Source organism: Anas acuta, chromosome 17 (genome assembly GCF_963932015.1).
Source record: "Anas acuta chromosome 17, bAnaAcu1.1, whole genome shotgun sequence".
Lineage (NCBI taxonomy): Eukaryota > Metazoa > Chordata > Aves > Anseriformes > Anatidae > Anas > Anas acuta.
In genome coordinates this window covers 60300-86145 of record NC_088995.1, presented here as the reverse complement: position 1 = coordinate 86145, position 25846 = coordinate 60300, and the positions used below count along the sequence as shown (strand labels likewise).

General features: G+C 38.4%; 1 protein-coding gene across 9 annotated transcripts in view; it reads right to left on the bottom strand.

Moving 5' to 3' along the window:
- The window catches only part of KREMEN1 (kringle containing transmembrane protein 1), a 33195-nt gene extending 8878 nt beyond the window's left edge, over positions 1–24317 (bottom strand). For 6 of the 9 annotated variants that reach the window (XR_011088566.1, XM_068654101.1, XM_068654098.1 and 3 more), the window contains exons 1-6: positions 23457–24317; positions 13217–13379; positions 10493–10584; positions 4207–4331; positions 3517–3670; positions 307–639 (exon numbers count right to left, since the gene is read on the bottom strand). Coding sequence is in view for 8 of the 9 variants with exons in the window: in XM_068654101.1 (XP_068510202.1) it covers positions 307–639; positions 3517–3670; positions 4207–4331; positions 10493–10584; positions 13217–13379; positions 23457–24210 (1621 nt within the window). In the remaining variant the exon portion in view is untranslated. Of the gene's footprint in view, positions 1–306; positions 640–3516; positions 3671–4206; positions 4332–10492; positions 10585–13216; positions 13380–23164 lie in introns of all 9 variants that reach the window. The other 3 variants (XM_068654103.1, XM_068654104.1, XM_068654106.1) reach the window with 2 other exon arrangements.
- Between the last annotated feature and the right edge of the window lie 1529 nt (positions 24318–25846).

Genomic DNA, 25846 nt, shown 5'->3' with positions numbered 1-25846 from the left:
ATGGACTACCATTTTTTCCCCAGCTTCTTTTCCATTTTCCAACCTGTTTTGACAGGCAGGGATGTGTAGGATTGACGTTTTGAAAATGTAAATTCTGATATTTATGACATAGATGACTGAAGTATTCCAAATTGAGAGAAATGTTAGCAGAAGCTTTTACTTACTGAACAGTGGCAATGAGATGCATTAAAAACTTGTGGACGTGAGGTTTAAATTTTTTTTTTTTGCCACTTCAGAAATCTCCTGTGCAAATTACATGCTTTAATAACATATTGAAATGCAGAAAGAGCAAAGGTAGCTTCTTACCTTTATACCTGATAGCAAATCCTTGGGCTTGATTGATTTCATCTGAGAAAAAATACAAAATAACAAAATCCAAAGAGATGTTGAATGTGTGGGGAGGACGGTTCTTGCCATTAAAACGAGCTAGAACATGATAGGTATAGCCGTCCAGTAATTCCACCATATCTGTAGCATCTTTGATTTCAAAAAGAACAAAGCTGAAGTGGATTTGAGATGCTCCTGGGACTTGTATGGTCCAGTAACATCCTCTGCCTGTGCCATATGTGTCAGGAAAATCTGGGGAATAGATCACAGCTGTAGCAGAAGTGTAATTCCCTCCACAGGCACCAATAAGGGCTGTGAAGAGCAAAGAGGAGAGGAAGAAAAATTGAAAAAGAGAAACTAGTGCAGGTTATACATTACTTATGCACAACTTTAGTACTCTTGTAAGATTCTAACACTCATGTGACTTTATGGAACATACTTGCTACCCCAAAAAAGATGGCTTTCAGACTCACATTATTGCTTGGGATACATTCATTTTGGTTCCTTACTCTGAGACCTAAGTATCAATCTGGAATATTGCAACTATCCTTTGTCCTTGTATGGTCCTTTTCCCACACCCCTAAGGGACTGGGATCAAAGCTAAATCACTGATTCAGGGACTTCCCCATTTCTATAAGATAGGTAGATTAGTAATTCTAACTGTTGGCTCATTTAAACCGTTTTCCAGCTTTAATGAAAAAAAAAAATCTTCACAGGATAGCTGAGGTTGGACAGGGCCTCTGGAGACGAGTTCAATTCCCCAGTTCAAAAGAGTGTCAAAGGAGAGCACTTTGTCCAGTTGTGTTTTGAGTCTCCAAGGCTGGAGATTGACAGCCTCTCTGGGCAACTTTTTCCACTGTTACCCTCACAGTAAAGAAGACTTTCTTTTTGTTGATATGAAATTTCCTATATTTCAGTTTGTGTCCATTGCCTTGTCTATTCATTAGATACCACTTAGAAGAGTGTGGCTTCATCTTTACACCTTCCCATCAGGTATTTATACACATTAACTCCCACCCCAAGCCCCAAAGCTGCCTTTTCTCAAAGCCAAATGATCCCCTCATATGAATGATGCTCTAATTCCTTAATCATCTCTTTGACCTTTTATATGTATTTTTAAGCATTTTCTCTCCTGATCTTGTCTAACTAAAGTTTGACCATACCTTCACTAAGTAACAGAAGCAAGTGCCTGTTATGAAGTCTAAGGAAAAATCTTTTATATTTGTTGCTACAATATTATCTTGAAGAGTATGTGCCCAGTGACTTTTTATAATCCTTAACAACCGTCCAGATTCCCAGTGCAAGCTTATTCATCAATGAATCTAGAGAAACTCTAATGCCAACTGACTTGATGCATATATGCATGAAAGTATATTTATATATATGTAGTATGTCAGTACAGATGTTTATATATTGTGTATTTAAGGGATATATATATTTTATATTACATAATAATTTATTTCATGACCAAATTGTTTGGATCAAGCCATATCATAGCCTGAAGTTCTGAAGGATCAAAATAGAATTCCCTCTGAAAGCGTAATTAAAGCCCTGTAATAAGTGGCCTGTGAGAAAGGAAATACAGGAACTGAAGTGTTTTGATGTGTCTCAGTTTTCATAGGCTTTATGAAGAGAAAGAGCTTTGATAAATACAAATTAAAAGGGAGTTGGGGGAATGAGCAAAAGTAGAACTTGTATGCCAGAAAATAAAGTGAAGACACTTCACTTTTTTCTGGAGCAAGGCCTGATCAGAACAATAAACCTCATACTTCAGTGCTGCACTATGAAAGACCCCATAGAGAAACTGAAAGAATATGAAAGAAGAAAGAATGTGAAAGATCCCAGAAGATACAAATCCCCATAGAGAATTTGTGTTTGGCACTTACTCCAAGCTAACAGAGCTGGTGATTTAATTGAGTAGATAGAATTGCTTGAATAGATTGAATTGATAGAACTGAAATCTGACAATGAGATATCATTCACAAATAGCTTATAGGCATTGTTATATTTGGCTGTGCTGTTTGTAACTACCAAATCAGAAGGCATTCTACAAACCAGCAATATGTTGAGCATGCTAATGACTAATGCTCCACAAAGCACAGCATTCCCCATATGGAATGAAAATGCTTTCCCTCTCTCAGTTCATTCTGGTTCATACCAGAAAAAATATAACTGGTTCATACCAGTTCATTCATTTCTGGTTCGTACCAGAAAAGACAGTGCAGGGTAACATCTTGTTGAGCCTTTGGCCATTCCAGAGAAGAAAAACTATGAAGGATACTTCTAACCATGACAAATTTGGGAGGCCAAGAGCAGAAGGAAACAAAGGATATAGCAGTATGAACCTATGTGCAACTACAATATTGAAAGCAATATACAACTCCAATACTTCTTTTCATATCTTAGGGAGAAGTTGGAAGTGAGGGAGTAGAATGACTAATTCCTGCTCTAAGTGAAACATCTTTCTGTCCTGCTTTATGGAAACCAGAGTTTTAGAGTGAGGAGGTGCTAAGTTGTGTATTCAGAGGCTGGAAAATCATGCTGCTTTTAGTTACAGAAAACTTATAACTTGACTTTAAAGGTAGCTAGAGGTAGCTAACACTGAAGACAGTTGAGATCTGAGAAGCAGTGATATATCATTACATACCATGGATTGTTCCAGTACCCCCAACTAAACCGGAAGCCTGTACAGCCGCCAGACAACCAAGTACTCATACTGTCAACCAGTTACATTATACAGCTGGTGCTGGTATGTTATTGAAAAGTGTAGTAGAAAGGAGGACTTAATAATATAAGAAATGATATAATCAGTGATGATCATAACAGCAACCTAACTTGTTTGTACGTTTGCTTTACACACCTCTCAACTTCAATTGTATTATGCTGCTTTGTATTATGTAACTGAGTTACAGCAAGCCTTGTCTGGAAAGGAAAACCAGTGTTAAGTCTCCAGTGTAAGAGACACTGGACCATGAGTCAGTTGCCTGAGCAAGCATCATTTCTCGGAAGATCTATTTCACATTATTAATGGAAGTGAATTTTATATGTAAGTGGAAAGTGGCTTTATTTTACACTGAATTAGGTGCTTTGCTGTTTTCTGTGCAACATTGCCTTTAAGCCCTTTCCCCTAATTTATTCAGCATTTGAAGCCTCTCCTTTGGGAAAAACCCAGCCTGTTTCAATACTTACTGTCAAAAAGAATGACTCTGCCATCCCCACCACAAGGCTGAGTATGGTCTCCAAAGCAAACACTGTTGCATTCCGTACTGGCTGCCTCCCCGTATCTCCAGTAGTCAGGATTATTTCCACAGAAACAGGCATAACCTGATTCCATGCCTGCAAACTTTGACAACAAAGATGCATAAGAAAGGGAGGGATATTTAAAGGCACAACACCAGGAGGTTGTATGAGCAAGAAAGCTGGCAGCAGATTATGTATGCTTTGGAGAAGTATGTTAAGTCAGCAGTCAGAGGTCCCATCACAAACTGTTTTTGTTTGATATGTTAGGATCCTACTTAAAACTAGAAAGAAAACTGGAATAGAGCACAACTAGGGCACCCTGTCAATCACAACTGCATAAGCAAACATACTTTCTTCTGGTATCCAAGTTATTACTAATTGGTTGCTTGCCCAAATTGTTCTGGATGGAGAGAGAGAGCTAGGTCTCCTGGAGTGGGAGTGAAACATCAGACCGTTTGAACATTTAAAAAAGAAAAGAAAGAAGAGAAAGAAGAGAAGGAAGGAAGGAAGGAAGGAAGGAAGGAAGGAAGGAAGGAAGGAAGGAAGAGAGAGAGAGAAAAAGAAAAAGGCAACAGAGGGCTCAAGGCATAAATGTTTTGTCTTTGAAAACATTTTGTAAATGTACATCAAATAAATCACCTTAAATTGTTGACTTCGGCAGGAACTGATGCATGTTTGGATAGTAAGTTTATTGGAGGTCTCACTGGTGCCAGTCAAAGGTGGTGGCTCTCCATGGTCTTTGTAACACCCTAGATTCCCTGGCACTGGCAAAAATAACAGACAATAGTCATTCTAAAGGTTTTCCTAAATAAACCCAAGACACTTTGTCTACCACCTTGTTACTAAGCAATTCCTGTTACTCTAAGCTAGATCCTTGCCTTGTTTTACAAATACGCCCAGGGATAAATGACAGGTGATAAAATGGCCTCACATCTACTTCGCAATAAACCTATAATAAAATACTCTGCAATGGATTTCTGTAAGCTGTAGAAGTACAAACAAGATAATCATCTGGTTCATTTCTCGTAATAGAAACAGTGGGGGGTGAGGGGGTACTAAGTGGGTTCAGAGGTTTTGTGTTTGGGTTTTTTGCCTTTTTTTCTTTCAACTAGGATCATATACATTCTAACAATGTAAATTAAACAATGTTTTCCATCAAATCTTCAAAATAGTTACATTGTAGAAAATTTCTAAACACAGTATTGGAGAAAGGAAAACTAAATTGTATTAGGATGGAGTTTGGTTAAGTTTTATGGGAGGGACTATATATTTACATGAGATATTCCTAATATTAAAAACTAAAAATCTGATATGAATTCTCAGTATTTTATAGTGTGTATGTAGAGATTTAAAATGAGCATAGCTGCTTAAGAACATAAAACAAACAACAACAGCAAAATAACACATCTATTTATACTATTTTGATACAATGTTTTGAGTCTCCTTGATCTCACTAGGCAGTCATAAAGAGAGATTTTTCCATTCAGTGTATGATTTGTCTTCTATTTTTCTTTTATCGTTGCACTTTTCATCAAAACACTGAAATTTATCCATTACTCCTCGAGACAGTATGTGTGGTACAATATACTGCTGTGTTAATGGTATAACATTATTTATTTCCTGTCTAATTGTCATGTCTGCTAAAATACTTGGAATTAATAGAAATTAGAAATAATAGAAATATATAAATAGAAATATATGAATAGAAATATATGAATAGAAATAGAAATGGAAATGGAAATGGAAATTAATAGACAGTTCATTTGGAAGGGACCACATCTATTCCAACTTCCTGACCACTTCAAGGCTAACCAAAAATGAAAACATTATTGAGGGCATTGTCCAAATGCTTCTTGAACACTGACAGGCATGGGGCATTAACCACCTCACCAGGAAGCCTGTTCCAGTGTTGGACCAGCACCCTCACGGTAAATAATTTTTTCCTAATGTCCAGTCTCAGCCTCCTGTGGCACAGCTCTGTGCTATTCCCTCATGTCCTGTCATCGGTCACCAGGAAGCAAAGACTGACACCTCCCTCTCCATTCCCCTGCTCAGGAATTTGTAGCATAATGAGGTGATCTCTCAGCCTTCTTTTCTCCAGACTAGACAACCAGGCATCTTCAGCCTCTCCTCATAGAGCATGCCCTCCAGCCCTTTTACCAGCTTTGATGCCCTCCTCTGGATGCTTTCAAGGACCTTAACATCTTGTTTCTACTGTGGAGACCTGAACTGTACACAATATTCAAGCTGAGGCTGCACCAAGACCAAACATTCTCCAAACATCCTCTTACAAAAGAGATTGATTATAGTATTATAAAGAAGAATGAAAGAAATAATGCAGTTGAGAAGAAAAAAAATATATATATATATATTTTTAATAATAAGATAATGTTGCTTCAAATGTTGTTGACAAAGTAATTTTTTTTCTAAGAATGATGCAATTTCAACATTAAATGCTTGTATATATTTATGGCTTGGCTATGTCTTGCAGCAATATGCTTTTAAGTACTGTTAATTCAAGTTATAGCCTGATTTAACATACCTTTGGAAATTTTCACTTGCAGCCCCACCCCAGCTGAGTACAAACAGACAGGTAACTCCCAAAGAGCTCAGTCGTCCATACAGAACATGACTTCACTGCCCAGAAAATGCTTCCTAGTCACCAGTCTAGCACATTTTCCTAGGAGACCTTGGATTTTCAAAACCATATAGTAATTTTTTTTTATTATTATTTTTTTTTGTAAAAGGAGCTTTATTGGTGAGAATCTTCAGCCATGTCGCCAGAGGACTAATCCTCCCATGATCTCCATGCTAAGAAAACAGACTCAGCCATTTGAAAACTTCATACATTGCATACCAGTTGGGTAACATCTTAAAGCTAATTAGCCTCTTTAGTGTTCCAGTGGTATTTCAACTTTTTCATGTTTAGCTAACAAAATTAGTGTCATGGGATTTGAAATAAATAGTCATTCATGGGGAAGCATTAATCTAGCCCAGTACTGAAGAGCAGGTTCCAAGTGAACGCATAGTACTTCAAATTACTTTGATAACTAATCAACAAACTACATAACCCTGTGGATATATGCTCCACTGGGAGCTAGAAGTACTTGAGTAGCCCCACATCAAATATATGTTTAAATGATCTTCTGACCTGGGAAAACACACAACATATTTTCTACCATACATGTATATATGATTTTGATGTGCTGCTTCTTCCTATGGCTACTGATGGGCTGGTCCTAAACCTGAGACACTTTGGAGTTGCTACTGAAAGGTAATCAGCATAGATGGTATAAGCATTAACAGCAGAGGGAAGATTATTTATATTCTGAGCAGGGGAAAAAAGCTAACTGGCAAAAACTGGCAAAAACTTTATATCAGACCAACAGTGACCACAAATTACTGCTTTTTCAACAATGTTTTAGTATATTAGAATAATATGTTTTCCATTCATACCATATTAAACTCAGTCAGCATGTATGTTCAGGGAGGCATTACACCATAAATCCAAAAGAAGGCAGTGTACATTTTATGTGGAGCAACTTTGCAGAAAAGGCCCTGGAGGTTCTGATAGACAGGGAGCTGAATATGACCAAGAGTGTACTGGGCAGCAAAGAAGGTCTGCAGCATCCTGGTCTGTATTAGGATGAGCACAGACAGAGATCAAGAAAAGTGATTTTTCTTCTACTCAGCACTTCTTAGGACCACATCTAGACTACTGTGTCCAGTTTGGGGCCCACCAGTACAAAAAACATTCTGGCTGACTGGAACAAGTTCAGCAGAGAGCCAAGATGCTCAGAGACCTGGAGCACTCACCCTGTGACAGGAGGCTGAGGGAGTGGGACTTGTTCATTCTGCAGTCTGAAATGTTCAGACTGGATATAAAGAAAATCTTTTCACCATGAGGACAGTCACCACTGGAACAGGAGCCCAGAGAGGCCGTGCAGTCTATGTTTGGAAGTTGCAAGGAGGTTGTCAAGTTTTGTTTGTCAAGGTTGTTCTGTTTGTATCTAGTTCTCTTGTGCTTAAAAGGTCACTTCTTTTGTGCAAGTATGCTATTATTCTTTTATGCAGTACCTGACACAATGAGATCCTGACAAACAGGAGAGCTTCTGGATACTACATGTTAAGACATGTATTAAAACATATAAAATTAGTGCTTTTGAGCTCAAAGCCATGTTTCAGATGTTTATCCAGTTGCCTGAAGATCCTCTTAGTGAAATGGTAGTATATGCCAGAATACCTTCTCAATATGTAGATCTTATATGAGATAATCCTTTGTTCTTGTGTTAAAATGTATATATGTCAGTCTTACCAAGCAATCAGTACAGCTCTGTACAACTAACCTGGCTCTGCCATTTAACAGTTTATCAAATTTATTATATGACATACGTGCACACAGGAAATAAGCTTACAGTAATGAAATCTGTTTGTGGTAAGAGACACATGTGGGCCATAAACATTGAGGTGCAATTTAGCAAGACAGTGAGCCTTACTTACTTTTACCTTTAGTGTGTGTATGCTCTTATTTGAATTTCAGTCTAACCTCATTGGAAAAGAGACCAAAAAAGCCAGGAATAGCTGCAGTATTGCGAATAAACCATTTAAATCATTCAGACATAGCTATGCATTGAATAGTTCATATAAGATATACGTGTTCTCTGAGGACTCATGGCTGCCTTTTTTTTAATTTTGTTTATATCCACTCCATCAGACAAGACATCAAGAAAAGGAGAGGAAGAAAAAGGAAGTCTAAGCTCCTACTGGGGCAACCACTGTCTTCTGCATTTATGACCATCTATTCTCAGCTAACATTGCTAAGTTCTATACGTGTGCAGAATACATCTCTGAATTAAGCATTTCATGTTAAATATTAGTGAACAAGACATATGATACAATCACGGTCTATGAAAATGTCTTAACTGTAGATTCCTAATTGTTACAGTGAATCACTGTATGCAAATGTCTCGAGACAATAAAAATGGAGCTTCATATTGTTGGCATTGTACTGGTATTATGTAGATATAGCTTATAGGTACATTATACTCCAGATACTTGTATTTTCTAGTAGTAAACATAATAATGTAAAAGAAGCTTATATGAGATAATTTTTTACTTCTCTAGAATTTTCAAATGGGCTTTCTTTACACAATTGCTTTTTTGCTCTACCATAAGACCCAGTTTTGTTTTATGTGCTCCACAAGTTAGTTTTGATGGTCCTCTGATTTATCATCATGCCTACTGAAAACAGAAAATATGGTAAAGCATAAAAGTTTTTTTTTGACTCACACAACTTCATTAACCATAAGGTTTGTATTAAGACTTGGAAGGACTTGCAGTGTACAGTTTGCTCTAAGTTGCTGTAATTCCTTTCTCCAGTATCCTGTTTCAGTGCACTGCTTGAAGCAGCTGCTGCTGGTCAAAAGGACATTTTGTAAATATAAGTCTGGATTATCTTTGCAAGTAAATGTCCAAATTTAAATCCTCAGTTCCCCACCACAGAGAAAATGATTAAGGCTTGTTTTAAAAGGATTCTTTGTGTAGAACAAATGAAGTGGAGAGAATTTGCCTTTCAGCTTTTTTACTGGTGACATATACAGAGATTTTGCAAAATTTGTGGTCTTTAAAGAAATACAAATTCTTTAATTTGAGACCAAAACAAATGTATTAATTATGAGGATCATGCCTCTTAGATAAGACTCTGTAACTTAGAAAATGATAGTAAGATGTCCTCTGAACAATGAGCATCAGAGTGTCAAACAATTTTGTGTTACTTAAATTAGATACTTAATCTGCATTTAAGTCTAGGTAAAAGTCAACTGATAGGGTCACACTTACATATAAGTTTGCCTAACTTGAAGATGTGAATCATTTGCTCACATTCACAAAAAGAAAACAACTGTGGACAAAATAATAATAATAATAATAAAATCACTTTAGATCTATTTTGCTTTGTTTGCTTTTGTTTCCTTAACTTCAAGTAAGAAATGTACTTCTTTGATTCAGAAGTATCCCGACATAAAGACAACTTCTCTGATACTTAACAGCATACACATAAATGATCTCAGAAGTAGAGCAGAGAGAGCAAGTAAAGGCATTAATGATTAGACTCGGTAAAACATTAAGCTACGGTTGCTAATATTTAGGCATATGTTAAAAATGTGATTCTTAGGAATTTATCCTGGAGCCTTCAGGAATGAAAATTTGGGAATATATTGACATGAACCATGGAAAAATAAATAGATTTTGGACAAGTTAAGTAATACCATATATTAATAATATTAAATTCTGGAAGGAGTGTTCAGGTGAATAGCTTATGAATTATCTGTTAAAAAAGAAAAGAAAAAAGGAACAAAGTTGTGTTTCTGGATTAACAGCAATTCTAAGTATATGCACCTGAAAGAACCAGAATTCTAGTATAGCTAACAAATACCCATCTTTTTCCTGTGTCACTCTTACTGTCCTTATTTCTTTTCAACAATTCTGTTTGTGGTGTGTTACACACATTAAACTAATGCCATTCATTTTACAAATGACTTGCCAATGATGGAGACATATGTATCTTTTTGAAAAATTAATTAATCATTTCCTATTAATTTTTCTCCTCTATACTTTACTAAATGAATGGCCTATTTCTATGGGTTCAGAAAACTAGCAGTACTTCATAAGTTTTGAGTGATTCTCTGTCTTGTATTTTAATATAAATAATATAAGCCAGTAATTCTGAGAGGAGATGAAGAACATAGCAATGGAGGGACAACTATACTGTAACCTTGTCATTAACTCTAGAGATGTTAAAAATACTGCTTAGTTTGCAAATGAAAATAAGCTGATTGGTCTTGGAAAATCACTACCCACTGCTGTATAACTGCCAGTCTCTGTTGTGCAGAGATGTGGGCCTAAAATAATTACGTGGTTCTCTTACTTCGGCAGGATGGAATCTCACAGTATTTCCAGTATATTCCATCCTCATGCTCCGCAATGTAGCACCACGGGCTGACATCTCCATCAGGGTTCCTGGGAGAGAAAAACTGAGAAAGTGAGTGAAAAATCAAATGTTTTAAAAGATTGTATTAAATATATTAAACCTGAGTTTCACCACTATTTTTTGTTCTAATGCCTACTGAATATTTAACCTGTTGAACTTACATGCCAAGAAAAATGAAAAAGCTGACAGGATGTTCCAATAACTTTGGTTATTACAGTATGCAGCAAGCATAAAAGGCTAGTGATGTGTAAAATACTTTTTTTTTTTTTTTTTTTTTTTCTTTAACTCTGAAAGGTGCAGAGCTATTTCTGGACATTACTGACAGAGAGGAAGATTTTCAGCACCATGTCCTGTGTACAGGTTCCTTAGACTCCTAAACTTGATTTCTGCCTTGGTACAAAATAGTTCAGAAGCCATCTTTCTGTGTATAAGGACAAAAACATTTATCTGATAAAGTTCTGAGGAAGTCTGAGGAAGTTCTGAGGAAGATTGAGGCAGGTGATTGTCATGGGTGATTCCCTGCTGATAAGTATGGAGGCATCCATCTACCAACCTGACCTCTTGTCAGGAGAGGCTTGTTCCTTAAAGGGGCTTGGATAAGAGACAACATGGAAAGGCTGCCAAAGCTTGTCCATGAGTCAGATTATTACCCTCTGCTGCTTTTCCATTTAGGTGCTAATAACACCAAAGGTAAGTTAGAAAACATCAAGCAGGGCATGGTGGTCAAGGGTCTGGGAGCCCAGGTCATTTTTTCCTCAGTACTTCCAGTGAGGGTGAAGGATGGGAAGAGGTCAAGACAGATATTCCAAGTTAACTGGATGCACCACTGGTGTTGGCAACAGGGATTTGGCTTCTACAACCCTGGAACCCTTCTTGAAGATCAAGAACTGATAGTGAGAGATGGGCTCCACCTCACTAGGAGGGGCACATGTGTCTTTGCTAACAGGTTGGCCAATCTGGTAAGAAGGGCTTTAAATTAGGAAAAGACGTGGCAAGGGGAGAATTACATGGATGGGATAGGCAGCAATAAGTGTCTCAAGTCAGGATGTCTCCAGTGGGTGCATGCAGCCATGGAAGTGAGTGCAGGACATGACTATGAAGGATCCTCATGCACCCCTTCTGGGAAACCTGTAGGCTTGATCACCTCCCTGAAATACTTGTATAGCAATGCACATAGCTTGGGGAATAAACAGGATGAATTGGAGATCTGTGTGAAATTGCAAAGCTACAATCTCATTACAATTATAGAAACATGGTGGGATAGCTCACAACTAGAATTCTGTCATGGAGGGCTACATGTTTTTTAGGAAAGACAGGCCAGGAAGACAAGGTGGTGAAGTTTCAGTTTATGTGAGAGAGCAACTGAAATGCATTGAGCTCTGCCTAGGGATAGATGAAGAGCAGGTTGAGAGCTTATGAGTAACAATTAAAGGGCAGGATACCATGGCTGATACTGTTGTAGGAGTTCACTACAGACCAGCTCATCAGGAAGAGGAAGTAGATGAAGCCTTCTACAGACAGCTGGAAGTAGCCTTAAAATCACAGGACCTGGTTCTCATGGGGGGTTTCAACCACCCTGATGTCTGCTGGAAAGACTGTACAGCTATGCACAAACAGTTCAGGAGTTACTGCAGAGCACTGATGATAACTTTTTGATACAGGTAGTCGAGGAGCCAACAAGGAGAGGTGTGCTGCTGGATCTTGTGCTTACAAACAGAGAAGGACTGGTTGGAGATGTGGAGGTTGGGGGCAGTCTTGGCTGCAGTGACCATGAGATGGTGGAGTTCAGGATGTTGTGAAGAGGAAGCAGGGCAAGAAGTAGAATTGCAACCTTGGACTTCAGGAGAGCCAGCTTTGGCCTCTTCAGGAATCTACTTGGAGGAATCCCATAGGTTAGGGCCCCAGAAAGAAAGGGGGTCCAAGAGAGCTGGTCAGTATACAAGCATCACTTCCTCCAAGGTCAAGACCTATGTATTCCTATGAGCAAAATGCAAGCAAAGGGGGCAGAAGACCTGCTTGGATTTGGCTCCTATATCCTGAAGTTCTTACATAGGTTTCATTTTGAATTCTATCCATAGTAATTGAGGACTTCTCTAGAATGCAAGAAGACAAGAGTGCCATGGTTTGAAAAGGTATTGTAACCTCTGACAGTTGAACTTTTAATGTCTAATACAAGCTCTAAGTCACTGAACAGTTTGTGCTGATAATTTTTAGTGACTATATAACTTTCTCTAATGCAAAACTCTTGAGACATACTGTATAACAGAAACACATTTGTGTGTGAGGACAAAAACTATAATGTTCCAGAGACTCATTAATGCCTTTTTACTACTTTCTTGGATCAGGGTTTGTTTGTTTGTTTGTTGTTTTTTAGTTATCTCCACCTTATCTTTAGTCTTTCTCCATTGTGCCAAATTAAAGATTGGTTATATGATATGGACTGTGGGTGAGAGCTGGCTTGAAAAATATTATTCTACTAATAGTGCTTGTGTGCTCAACCAAAGATCCAGGGTACTAATTACAAAAGAAAACAAAATCTGTTAGATATTAATGTTTATTACATTCTTCACTATTTGATGGGAAGTTTTCTAATTTTGTGTCAGCTGTTTAAAGTAAAACTGGGTATATAGGCAATATTAGTAGCAATGAGATATTCCTTACCTGCAGTAGTTATGCTCTCCAAGCCCTCCCTCCCCGTTGGGATATTTCAAAGTATTATATGGATGCTCAAAGGTCTCATTCCAAAAAAGACAAGGTTTCCCTGCGTATTGGGAGGTCTGGTTCTGAGTGCCACGATAGTCAGCTCCATTTGCTGTATAACATTCTGGGAAGAAATGGAAATGGAAAAAGAGAGAGAAAATGTATGCAGGCTTAGCGTTTGGTTGTTCTTCCCTTATGCTCCACCCCACCTCCAAGAACCCAGTTTCCTTTCAATTAACGTTTCCTGCATTGTATAGGCAACTAAAGATGTTGCTTGAGATTTACATTTTCTCAAATGCCTATTGAAGGGATTACTATTTTATTATTTTTACTAAACAATGTATAAGACATCCTGGTTAGGGATGAAGAGTGACTAAGACAATTAAAATACATTTTCTGAGTGAGCAAATTACATTTTGTACTGTTTTCTCTGTGTTTTACTAGTTAGGCTGATTGTGTAACTTGTTAATTTTCCAAAAAGAAAAGTAGCTGATGTTTTCAGTCTGCCACTTATCAGCATATTGCCCAAATCTCATTCTAGTTTAACTAAATTTGTGAACACATGTATATTATAAAGTGAACGATTTTGTAGGCATGGATCTTGCAAACATTTATTTCCTGATTTAGAAAAATTCTCATGCATTTTTACTCTGGATTGAATTTCAATTGAAAGGGAGCTCCTTCTATACAATACAATCATCATACTCTGATCTGCATAGAAGCATTTGCATTCAGATTAGAATTTAGAAGTCAATTTTGCTTCACTCATGTTTTCTCCTATTTTTGACTGTTTTCCTAGCTTCATAATATTCAGTAAGTTAGAAATCAAAGCAGAGAATGATTTTCTAGTCATGAAATACACTATCCACTTTTCAGCTGAACTACAAATCTCTTGCTGCATGGCTTTGCTTTGTCTTAATAATGATATCTTCTGATCAAATCGATATTCAAAAACATGCATATTTTTACTTTCTACTAAAAACAGAAAACATTGTTGGACTGTTGCCCTGTAAGGGTGACTGACTACTGGAACAGGTTGCCCAGAGAGGCAGTGGATTCTCCCTCCTTGGAGATATTCAAAAAACATCCTGTGTCCAGGGAAACCTGCTTTAAATGACCTTGCCTGAACCAAGGGTTTGGACAAGATGACCTACAGAGGTCCCTTCCAACATCAACCATTATGTGATTCTTTGATCACCTTCCAGAAGTAACCACTGTAAACAAGTCAATCTTATTTATAATTAATCCTTGGTAACATTTGTCATCCATGCATTTATTTAAAACTAGTATTAAAATACAACATTCCATTACATAATAAAAATTGCTGTGTTACACTGCTGTAACCATTTCTTTGTACTGTGTAGCATTATTGGGGAAAGTCAGAAACACCTCTTACTAACTACAGGCTGGGCAACGTTCTGTTTTATTTGATAGCGTTTTATCTTTTTATCTAATTCTCTCTCATGTAACAGCTGCATATATATTCTACTCTACTGCCCTGAAGGAAAGGGAGAGTGTTCTGCTGTTGCACTATCCCTGAAGTGGTATCTGCTCATCTCAGGTGTCCTCGTCAGGTGTCCCAAATCATCTCAGGTGTCTCAGGTGTCCCTTACAAAAGAGGGCTAGAAAGACCCTTAAAAATGTGGTTGCAGATGAATGAGGAAAAAAATTATCTTAGTCATATTAATCTGTATGCTTTTATTTTTATATTTTATTTTTCATTTAGAAATACTGTGGCAGAAGGGAAAATATATTATTAAAACCATGCCTTTGAAATCAGTTTAATTTGGGCTCACATATATAAAAATGGTGCAATTTTAATGATTATTTCACAGTTTTGTTAAGCAGAAAATTAAAGCTCATGTTTTTGTGCCTTCAGTGTGCATTTTCATGCCTAGGCAAGTTAGAATTTCTTTAAAATGAAACTTTATTGCTGAGGATATATAGAAAACATGTATGCACAGCTATTAATGGATACTGATACCATCTCTGGATAGAAAGCTATCTAATCTAGCAAAACCAAGCTTCAGATTAATACTTATCCTTACTTTAATTTACGTGACCTCATCAGCCATGCAGGTGAGCTACATACATTTACTTCAAAATGCAAATCTGCATTTCTGGTATTTGGGTCACCACAGACATTTTTATAAACATGAAAAAACTTTCAAAGTCACCACATTGTTGCTACTTTCTTCAATAATTCTCTTGCTTTGCCATAAATGTCAAAGTTTTTCTATGCCATAGAAAAATAAATAGCTGAAAAATATAAACTGATGAATTTGACAGAAAAGGGAGGAAAACATAACCAAACTGGACAAACTAAATAATGTACAGTATAAAGATGCAGTTGTGAGGAGTGATAAACACAGCCAGAAAATGTCTTCTTCAGTGCTATTACTTTTTTTTTTTTCTTTTCAAATCTCAACTAGAAGCAATATGTACTAACATATACTCAGAAATGTGAGGAATGCTACAATACCTGAATGTAATGTAGCACACAGACTAAACTGAAGTTAACATCAAACCATTTGAGGCTCTGCTAAGACTGGCCCGTGCTTTAAATTGAAGTAGCAACTGCCTTTCATTTTCATGTTCAGCAATCTTTCTTATTTTTTTGAAATGTTGTTCTTCAAACTTCATTTCACTAGTACTTTAAGGATATTGTACGGAAGGAAGAGTCAGAGTTCGCTTCATTCCTTTTAGCTATAGTGTTCTGTTCTCAAGATAACAGGTATCTGTAACAGTGCTTCCTTTGTTTCTTTGCCTGGCCAAGACATTTGGGGAAAATGAGCCATCTGAGCTGCAGTGGAGCTCCCCTGGTTTTGTTGATATTTTTGTTAGATGTGGAAATGGGAGTGAGTTGATCAGTTATCCCAGAAAACCTGAAATTAAACCTGTGTTTTAAATTATGGCATTTAGCAATTGTTATCAAATGAAATACATACTTTTTTTTTTTTTTTCACTTTTTTTTTTTTTTCTTAGAGGCAATCTGGTAGGAAGTTTTCGTTTAATTAAGGATTGATAATAGTTATTTTGCCAAAGCACTGACATACAAATTTTTCAAATAAGCTTTGTCATTCCAAAAAAAATCCACAAAAACACAAAAAACAAGCAAACAAAAAAAACCACCTCAGTCCTACTCTCTTTACCTTAAACAATCATCTTTGAGATCTACTGAGATATACTTTGTGTGTTTTTCTATGAAATTCTGAGTAACATTGCTCCAGATCCCTCAGCGTATTCAGTATCTCGGCTGTAAATAGCTGAGTTCTTCCATTTAGCATACATAGCAATTTCTCTGTATGTTCTGCATGACAGCCAAGGCACTACCTTAGAGATCTCACTATGAAATTAATATTCAGTGTAGTAAAGGTGAGAAGTGAATGTATTACCTGCAGGCTGTACTTTCAAGACAAAAGCCTTAAGAGATTCTAAAGAAGAGCAGGTGAGAAACTTTGTCCTTATTTTTGTCTCACACTACTGCTGCAATGATTCTGTGAAAAGACAGTCTTAAAAGGTCAGACAGGTCTGCACAAAACTAATCCAAATGAGATCATCTAAATGAAACAGTCAGGAAAGTGTGGATTTAACAGTATTAGTAAAAACAGTTGGGCTTACTCAAATTACCTGATTTATGTTTGGTAGATTATGATCATACAGAAAAAAGGGGAAACAAACAGCATGAAAGGACCGGAGTGTCATTGTGGTTGACAGATTTGTCATGATTCCTGTTCGTGCACCCAAGGCTCAGTTTAAATCACCCTTCCAACCATAAACCTATATTAAATCACCAGATTTTTTAGAAAGTACACAGAGAAAGCTGTGACAAGTCAAAGTTTGAAGTCTACAGACTTCTTGTATTTCTAAGATGCTAGTCAGCTGGGTTTCAGACAATATCTGAAGTACAAGCTTGTGTCAAATCCATAATTAAAACCGAAGTGTCCATGATGATTTCACTCTATTAATACCTAATGACCCTGTTACATCTATTGTATGGTGGAGAAATCTGCAAACAGCAGTAAGCAAAGACAGACCCATTGCAGAGGTTTTATTCATGAAAAGCTGAAAGGTTATAACAGGTCCTGTTACGAGACTCAGTGAGAAAACATGAACTGCAGTATGCTGTCAGGACTGTTTTTTTTCCCAATACATCTGGTGCCATGATTGACATAAAAATAACCTTTTTTCAAATGAATACTGAGACTAGGTAAGTACATTTTGAATGGCAACTGCTAGAAACAAAAAGCAGAAAATAAGCCTGGGGATGGTTGTCTACCATGAGTGAATGCTCAGTGTGAGATACAGGTTCACAATTAGTTTTATTAGAGCCAGATCAACATTTGGAAGATCAAACAGCAGCTGTAGTAGAAATTTTTTCCATCTGTCTCAGTTTCTTCTTCTTCAGTGTAGGGACCTTACAATGATCATTTATGCCTTTGTTACTTTGGAACTGTATGACTGCCTGCACTCCACATGGGCACCACTTTAAAATCATTTGCAAAATTAAGGTAGTGCAGAATATAACAGACTGACTGCTACACTGAATGAACCGCTACCGATAAAACCTTGAAATTTCTGAGTCTCTATTAGCTTCCAATGATTTTCTAAGATGGACATACAAATATTGGCCTTAATCTCTGAAGTCCTTGATAGCACGAAGCCCAGTTACCTGAGAAATTGTATACATGTATTTCATGCCTCATCATGATTGATGGAAATAGTACAAACACTTTAGTTTCATCTGCAGTCTTCTTAGTATGAATGAGAGGAAAAGTAAAGAAAATGGCTACTCAAGCACCCTTCCTCTTCTGGCTAAGAAACAGGAAATCTCTGATCATTCCTCAAAGTCCATCACTTCTCAAAAACATATATTTAGTAATATCACAAATTGCAGACTGAAGAGATGGAGACTCAGGATGGTTTAAATGACATCTTAGAGTACACTTGTAAGTTTGGGGTGCATATATAACTTTCTTGGGAGACTGAAAAGACAGAATAACAAGCTCATTATTATTTCACTGAAAAAAAAAAGTTACTGGATTTATTTGCTTGCTTTAAGTTCTGGAAGCTATTTAGAGTGCTAACTAGTGGCAGGAGACATTAAAGGTTAACAATTATCAACTGAAAACTAGCCTACACGGGCCAGAAATTATCCTACCAGTAACAGTCAAAAAAAGAAGCAAGGTTTTATTTTAATAATCTGCAGAAAAAAGAATAACGAAAGGTAAATTAAAATGGCTGCTATTTAAGTATTAGGTCTCATTACAGTGGCGTGATAGCCACTTTGAATGTTCTGGGAGGCTTGAGCAAGAAATAAAGATACCTATAATTTACATGGATAAGAATATGGAACCAAAGGTGCCAGGCCTGATAATGACTAGGTATCAGTTGCTTGATGCATTTGTTTTAATAGTGGTTTAAGAAGAGTTTTAGGACATTTCCGTTCTACCAAACTGTTCTCCTAGTTCTTGTGGGAATCTGCAATTTGAGCACTCCTCCTTAAATGAAAGCACTCTATCTAGGTGCAGATGGCAACAGTTACAGGCACTAACCAGATGCTGCACTCTCTAATTTGATTGAAAGGGTATAATTAGACAGCAGAAACACTTCAATGAGAAAGCAATGCACAGAGGAAAGGACAGAAACCACTTAACTGATGCCAAGATACCCCTGCAGTAACAGAGGCAGGGGCCCACAGATGGAAAGGGCAGAACACCCAAATTACCTTCCTCTGATGAGAGCATTTTTGTTTCCTTATGGATATGTGAGTAGAGATTCTATTATCATAGGTTGCCACAGTTCTTCATGTGGGAACACTGATTAAAACCAGAAGAAGCTTCAGGAGATCAAAGAGACAAATATGGCTTCTGTGGTCATTATTAAAAATATTTTTAGGAGTGCAATGGTCTTCTCTGAAATGCAGTTTTATCAATTTAAACAAATGTTCATTTGAATATTTTCATATGAATGATTGGTCTGAAAAATCTTATTCTATATTATGTTATGATGTAAAATAAATGAATCTGGGTTGTATAAAACCGTTTTATACCTCCCCAGCTGAAAAATTAGTGTACTATTTTTAGATTTCAATACTTTGCTATTAAAATTAATACAAATGTAAAAAAAAAAAAAAAAAAAATCCTTATAAAATCTACCAGACTAGGATAAATATACTGTAACAGGGGAAAAAAACAAACAAACAAACAAATAAAAAACAGCAGACATGAACTACAGAAAAAACACAGGAAGAAATGATCTTTGTTAAAATTGCGATTTTCAAAATTGCTAGAAAATAACTCCTCATTTGTTCAGTCAGCTACTATAAGTCTGCTATGATGCTACAAGAGCACTCAGCTGAAAATTTCTTCTATGCAGTATAGGATCATTCTGTACATAGTTTAAAAATCTCTCTCAAGCTACTTAGCCACACAGACATATACCAATAACCTTTTGAGGTCCTCAACTGCAATAAAACAATCTTTTTTAGCATCGGTCCAAAGCAGACAGTAGTTACAGTGAACACTCATCTGACATTTAATCAAACCTTTTCTTAAGTATCCATCTGCACAGTAAATATGAGACTGGGAATGTACAGATATGCAATTCCATGCTTGTGCTCCCTGGCAGTGAATGAGTTGTTATAAGCAAGCTTGCTATTCTTGGGAAAATTGGATTACTAACCTTCAATCTAAGCACTTTTTCATCACACTTGTCTTTTTTTTTTTTTTTTAAATCTGAAAATATGCTATCTGAATGGCCAGTTGGAGCAAGCAAATTAGGATATGAGCATGAGCAGCTCATTACTTCTAATGCTTAAAAGTATGTATTTTGCACATGTTCTTTTATTCTTTTTCTATCTTTTATTTTATTTTATTTTATTTTATTTTATTTTATTTTATTTTATTTTATTTTATTTTTTAATTTGTACAATACAAACATGCTATATTAGTTACAACTTTGTAGCTGTTGGCTGGTTCTCAGCAGCAAGATAATATAAACACACTTGCTTGACTTGTGATTCTTTATCACTGGAAGTTAGAATGTATGATGTAGCCCCAGAGGAATTTCTGTTCCTTAATACACGCATTTGTTTTCTTTGTGAAGTTTTAAAACTGTTGTTCCACTGTCAAGCATGGCAGATTGAATCCCTCCAGAAATTTTACCAGCATGGGCTATAACCACTGTGCGGATGGAGGGAGTGGTAAATTGCACAACCACTATGGTGTGATATGACAAAGAATGCAAATTTTGCAGCTGGCAGCATGAAATCACTGCCTTCTTCCCACTTCTTTGGATCCACCCTACTGAAATCCATTCACATAACTGTGGGCTTTGAGTTACACTCTATGCATGTACAAGCATGATATGCTGAAGTATCTGGACTAACTATTTCACTTTGTATCCGTCTGGTTAGAAATATTTTTTGGATATTTACATGACAACTGCTCCAGGCATATCAAGTGGAACTGTTTAACTGTATCAGTGAGACATAGACAGATAAAAATCACAAGAGATACGAGGTTTGTAAGACAAGACTGAAACAGCAGTTTAAAAGGACAGACTCAGCTGGGAAGGACAAGGACATAGTGATCCACTATTGCTAAACAGGAAGATGACAGAGAAAGGAAGATAACAGAGAAAAGAAGAGAAGACTGACAATCATATAAATTTCTGATTGGGAAATTAAGTGAACAATATAAATACAGAAACTAAAAGTGACAACATATTGCACTGAGTATGTAGAATAATATTTGTTCAATGAAACTAACGTGACACAGACTTCAATTTCTTTGTCTTTGTAATACGACTATCACCAAATTCAGACAATCCTTTAATGTTAGGCAATCCATTACCCGTCTCTAATTTCTGATTCACTTGACAAATGTGGTGCTTCTGAAGTTTGAATGCTGCAAATTTCATAATTTGAACTAATAGAAACTGTTAGACATCACACAGTGAAGCACAAACACTGTGAAAAGTAGCTCAGTACTATATGCAAAAAATGATAGTTAACTCATTGTGGTCAATACAAGCCATTTTTCATATTGCAATTCCAGAAATTAAAGATTCTCCCTGTCTTAGGAAATGATGGTGTGATGCAGTCTGTATTTTGTATGCATCTTTTACAATAAATGTATGAAGACATGCATTCAATAAAAACAAACAAATAAATAAATAAAAGAACAGGCCTTAAAAACACACTATATGACAAACTGCCTTACAAAAGAAACATTAACATTTGTTATTTGAGAATTCTGCTAGTTTTGAATGCAACTTGATCCAACTGATCCCATTTCAGTCCTGTGGGATTAAGGGTGAGGAAAAAGATTCTGAGGTATGGTTTGCACAGATTAACAACTCTGCAGATTTTGTACGCGCCATATTGTTCATGCCATACCAATTAGAGGTCATTATTGAAGAGCAGATGTGCACTGTTTTCAGGTTCATTAGCAGAAGACAGGTAGGTGGCTGTGCTTCCTAGATCCATTATCCTTTGCTACCAGTTCACCCAGTGTAACATTCATTTTTTCCCCTGACAGTTGCTTGTGCTCAAGCACCTCTGTTACCTTTAGTGGCTGTGAATACATGCAATTAGAGGTTGGCTAAAGCATGGAAGTGCAGTTGCATAAACAGACTCCTCTAAATTGCCTATGAACCAAACATTTGTACAGGGATATATCCTCTACTTGCCCATGTGCAGCCTGCTGTGAAGAATACAACCACCTGTGCAATATGTTCTGTTTACAGTTCAGCTCAGAAACCTTAAAAGACGACATACTCCTACTCAAGTAAATGAAGGATTACCTTCTCTGTGCAACATGCATGGCCTGATTGTACTGGGAACAGACCACTAGACATGGTCTAGGTATATATCCTTGTCTAGGCTGTTCTCTTCTGAGATGTTGTAAAGTTTACATTTTCAGTTCTCTTTCTGATATTAAAAAAAAAAAAAGAAAGAAAGGAAGAAAGAAAATTGATGTAAATCTTTCCCAAATCTAATTAAGTGCACCTACAAAAACTTCAAAATGAGAAAATATCTGTACATGGCTAAAGGAGCAAAATACATATTAAATATTTATATAAAAATAGTAATAACAACAAGGGTTAGAATATGCAAAACATATCCAGGAGGCCCATGCATATGATGGCTGTGGCACTGTGACCATCCAGAACAGCCATGCTAAATCTTGCAAAGCAGGACTAGTGTTTACCAGAGTGGTACCTGAAATGATCAGTACCAACTGAAGTGAGAACAAAATGGTGCAGAGAATTTTAAGTGAAAAATCAATGAAGAACTCACTAACCATCCACGAAGATTCAGGCTTCACAGATTGCTTGACTGAATGAGAGATGTTTGTGACTGGCAGGGAGCAGATGCAGCATGTTACTACACAGAGGTGAGATGGCCACCATCCAAGCTCTGGCTCCGTGGCCCCAATTCTGCCCTGCTGCCACTAATTATTTAATTTCCCAGTGAGTAAGTGTACCCACGTCCTGCAGTCCTCTCTCCCTGCAGATACCTCTGTCCTGCAGGCCTAGCCACCAAACCACTTCGTTAGAGAAATGTGCTGCATACGCTTTCATACGGTGTTCCAGACTCCCATCTCTGCGAGCATAGTGAGATCCACAAATACCGACGCACTACAAACAGCGCACGAAAATACATCTTTGTACGAGCAGCCTCGAGCCGTGCACCGGGCTGGTGAGCCGGAAAGGATGTCGTCGCGAACTCCAGGAGGTGCTGCCGGGCGGCAGAGCCCTGCCGCGGCGGGCTGCGTGCCAGCTGCAAGTCTGCAGAGTTCGGGAGCAGACCGGGCAGCTCTCTCGCCACTCAGCCCCGCGAGAAGACCGTGGAGCAGCCCCAGACGCACTCCCCTTCCCCGTTCCGCGCTAAGCGTCACTCACCGGAGAGAACGGGCTCGCGGCAGCAGCTCAGCGCCAGCCCTGAGAAGGCCAGAACGGCGGCGAGGGCGGGGGGCTCCATGGCAAGGGGCCGCCGGGCCGCGCTGGCAGGCGGCAGCTGCAGCGCTCCCGGGGCAGAGATGGTTGCGGACGGCCGGGAAGAGCGCAAAGTGCGGGAAGCGGAGGCCCTACTGCATGTGTCCTGTAACTGCGCCCCAGCGAGGTGCCGAGTGGCAGATGAGGGATCCTATTACCAGCCATGTGACAGGAAAGGATAAGAAACCAACATCCCAACCTGCTGGTCCTGCTGCATCGGAGGATCGCGGAACTGCTGCCTTTACGTCTGACACCGACGGGTTTGGGCTGCTGGTGCTCGCTCCGGATGCCAGCACAGGGGCTCCGCGGAGCTCTCCTCGCGGGCAGAGCCGCCCGTCCACCAGCGAGGCAGCGGCGGGGCCAGCCCCGGCACCAGCCCCGGCACCGCCCAGCGAGCCGTGTATCTCCCTCGGCATCCCACTCTGGCCTCTCGCAGATAGTCCCCCGACTGTGGCCACGGAAGATACGCGGCACAGCCCGTCAGCCCCGCCCAGCCGAGGGCTCTGGCTACGGCCGGCCACTGTTCCGGCCCCGCACTCGGCCTCTGCTAGTCTGGGGTCCCCTGCGGACTGCCTGCCAGCAGATGGGAGCATGCAGATGCCGCGTCCCTCTTCCCTTCGGTGAACGGCGCGGGGAGGAGAAAGAACGCCGGTCTCGCACGGTGGCTCTGCGGGGGCACGGTGAGACCGCGAGGGCGCGCGGCAGGGCCCTGTGCTCCGTGAGCGTCTAGGAGGGCGGTGAGGTAGCAGCTCCGCGCGGTGCGATGCGGGAGAGTCGCTCTGATGTTGCAGAACGGCTCGTCCCGCCCAACGGAGAGGACGGGACGGTGAAACTGTATTGGTGCGGCCCGTGCACAGAAGGCGCGGGGAGGAAGGACTGCAGGCGGACCGCAGCTCCTTGCGTGGCCCGGAGACGCGGCACGGACACGGACGCGGGGACTCGCGAAGATGCATACGGCCAGGAACACGCGAACACACACGCACACAGAGATATGCAGAGACAAACAGATGCGCAAACGCATGCGTACACGCGGCCAGGGAGACGAGACACCACAGTGAACACGGAACAGAACACTGAGCCGAAGGAAGAAGCTCAGTGTAGCTATTTGAAAATGGTGAATACAAATGCAGGGCTAGCGGTGTTTGTTTGTTATTTTTTATTCTACGTGAGGGCAGCAAAGGTGTTTCTTTGTCAAAATGGAACACTATGAAGCTATATTTTAGACTTCTGCAAAGGTTTCTTAACTGACCTGCTTGAATTTTCAGCAATGCCAGTGCTCCATTGCTAAAACTAACCACCTAAACAAACAAACAAACAAAAAAATGTAGCAACAGACAACAAATACCAATAAGGAAAATAAATTCAAAACAAAACAAAACACACCCCTTAAAACAGAAAAGTTACACTTGCTTTGTCAGGAATAGAAAGAGAGCAAACATTCTTGTTCTTACAGTTTCCTTGTACCCATAGACCCATGTCCCTGTAGACCCATTTTACTGCTCTGAAAGAGGAACCAACCAAATATGGGTTTTATGCTTTAGCTGTTACATCAGTACATGCTATGGTACATCTCACTTTTAGTATGCAGAAACATCCCATCATATACAGCTGTAATGTTTTTGAGGTGAAAAATATGCTAATAATCTATTCTGGTTGCTGTGAGATATATTAAAAAAAAGAAAAGAAAAGAAAAGAAAAGAAAAGAAAAGAAAAGAAAAGAAAAGAAAAGAAAAGAAAAGAAAAGAAAAGAAAAGAAAAGAAAAGAAAAGAAAAGAAAAGAAAAGAAAAGAAAAGAAAAGAAAAGAAAAGAAAAGAAAAGAAAAGAAAAGAAAAGAAAAGAAAAGAAAAGAAAAGAAAAGAAAAGAAAAGAAAAGATGTCATGCCAGCATTAGATTTACATGTATGGTTTAATATCACAGCATAATGATGTCATATTCTTATTTCTTTGAACCAAATTCCTACTCAACGTAGAACTTTTTAAGCTTATGAAATAATGAAAAACAGTAGCAGTGTCCTGCTAGATAATGTTAAGCTTTTTCTGGTGTTTGTCTTTCAATAGTGAATGCTGAAATATTTAGTTCCTCCTTATGAATACAATATATATATGTATGTTCAGTTACTTGGCTCAAGCATTCTGCTGAAATTCTTGATTCTGAGCTATGGCTGGACAAGTCCTCTGGTAGCATATGTTATTTTGTTACTACTGAACGTATGGGTCTGGATATGTAAGTATGTGCAGATACGTACATATATATATTTATATATATCTCTCAGCAAAGGAATTAGGGATTGCTGTGATGGAAGTGTTTCCAAGGCTAACCAGAAAGAACAGCTGGGGCACACTGTTTTTACCACTGCTTTGTTTATGGTGGGCTAAACCAGATAATTCTGATTCATATAAATTAATTGCGTTCTGAAATTAACATACATTTTTTTCAGGAGTATGTCCAGACTCCAATTTATTTCATATATTCCCATCCCAGTCTGTTACTGACATGAAGTGTCATTCATTTACAAATCTGTTTGTGCATGCAGCACTACCTTGTGGTACATGCTGTCTAATGGTATATGAAACATTGCTTCTTTGTG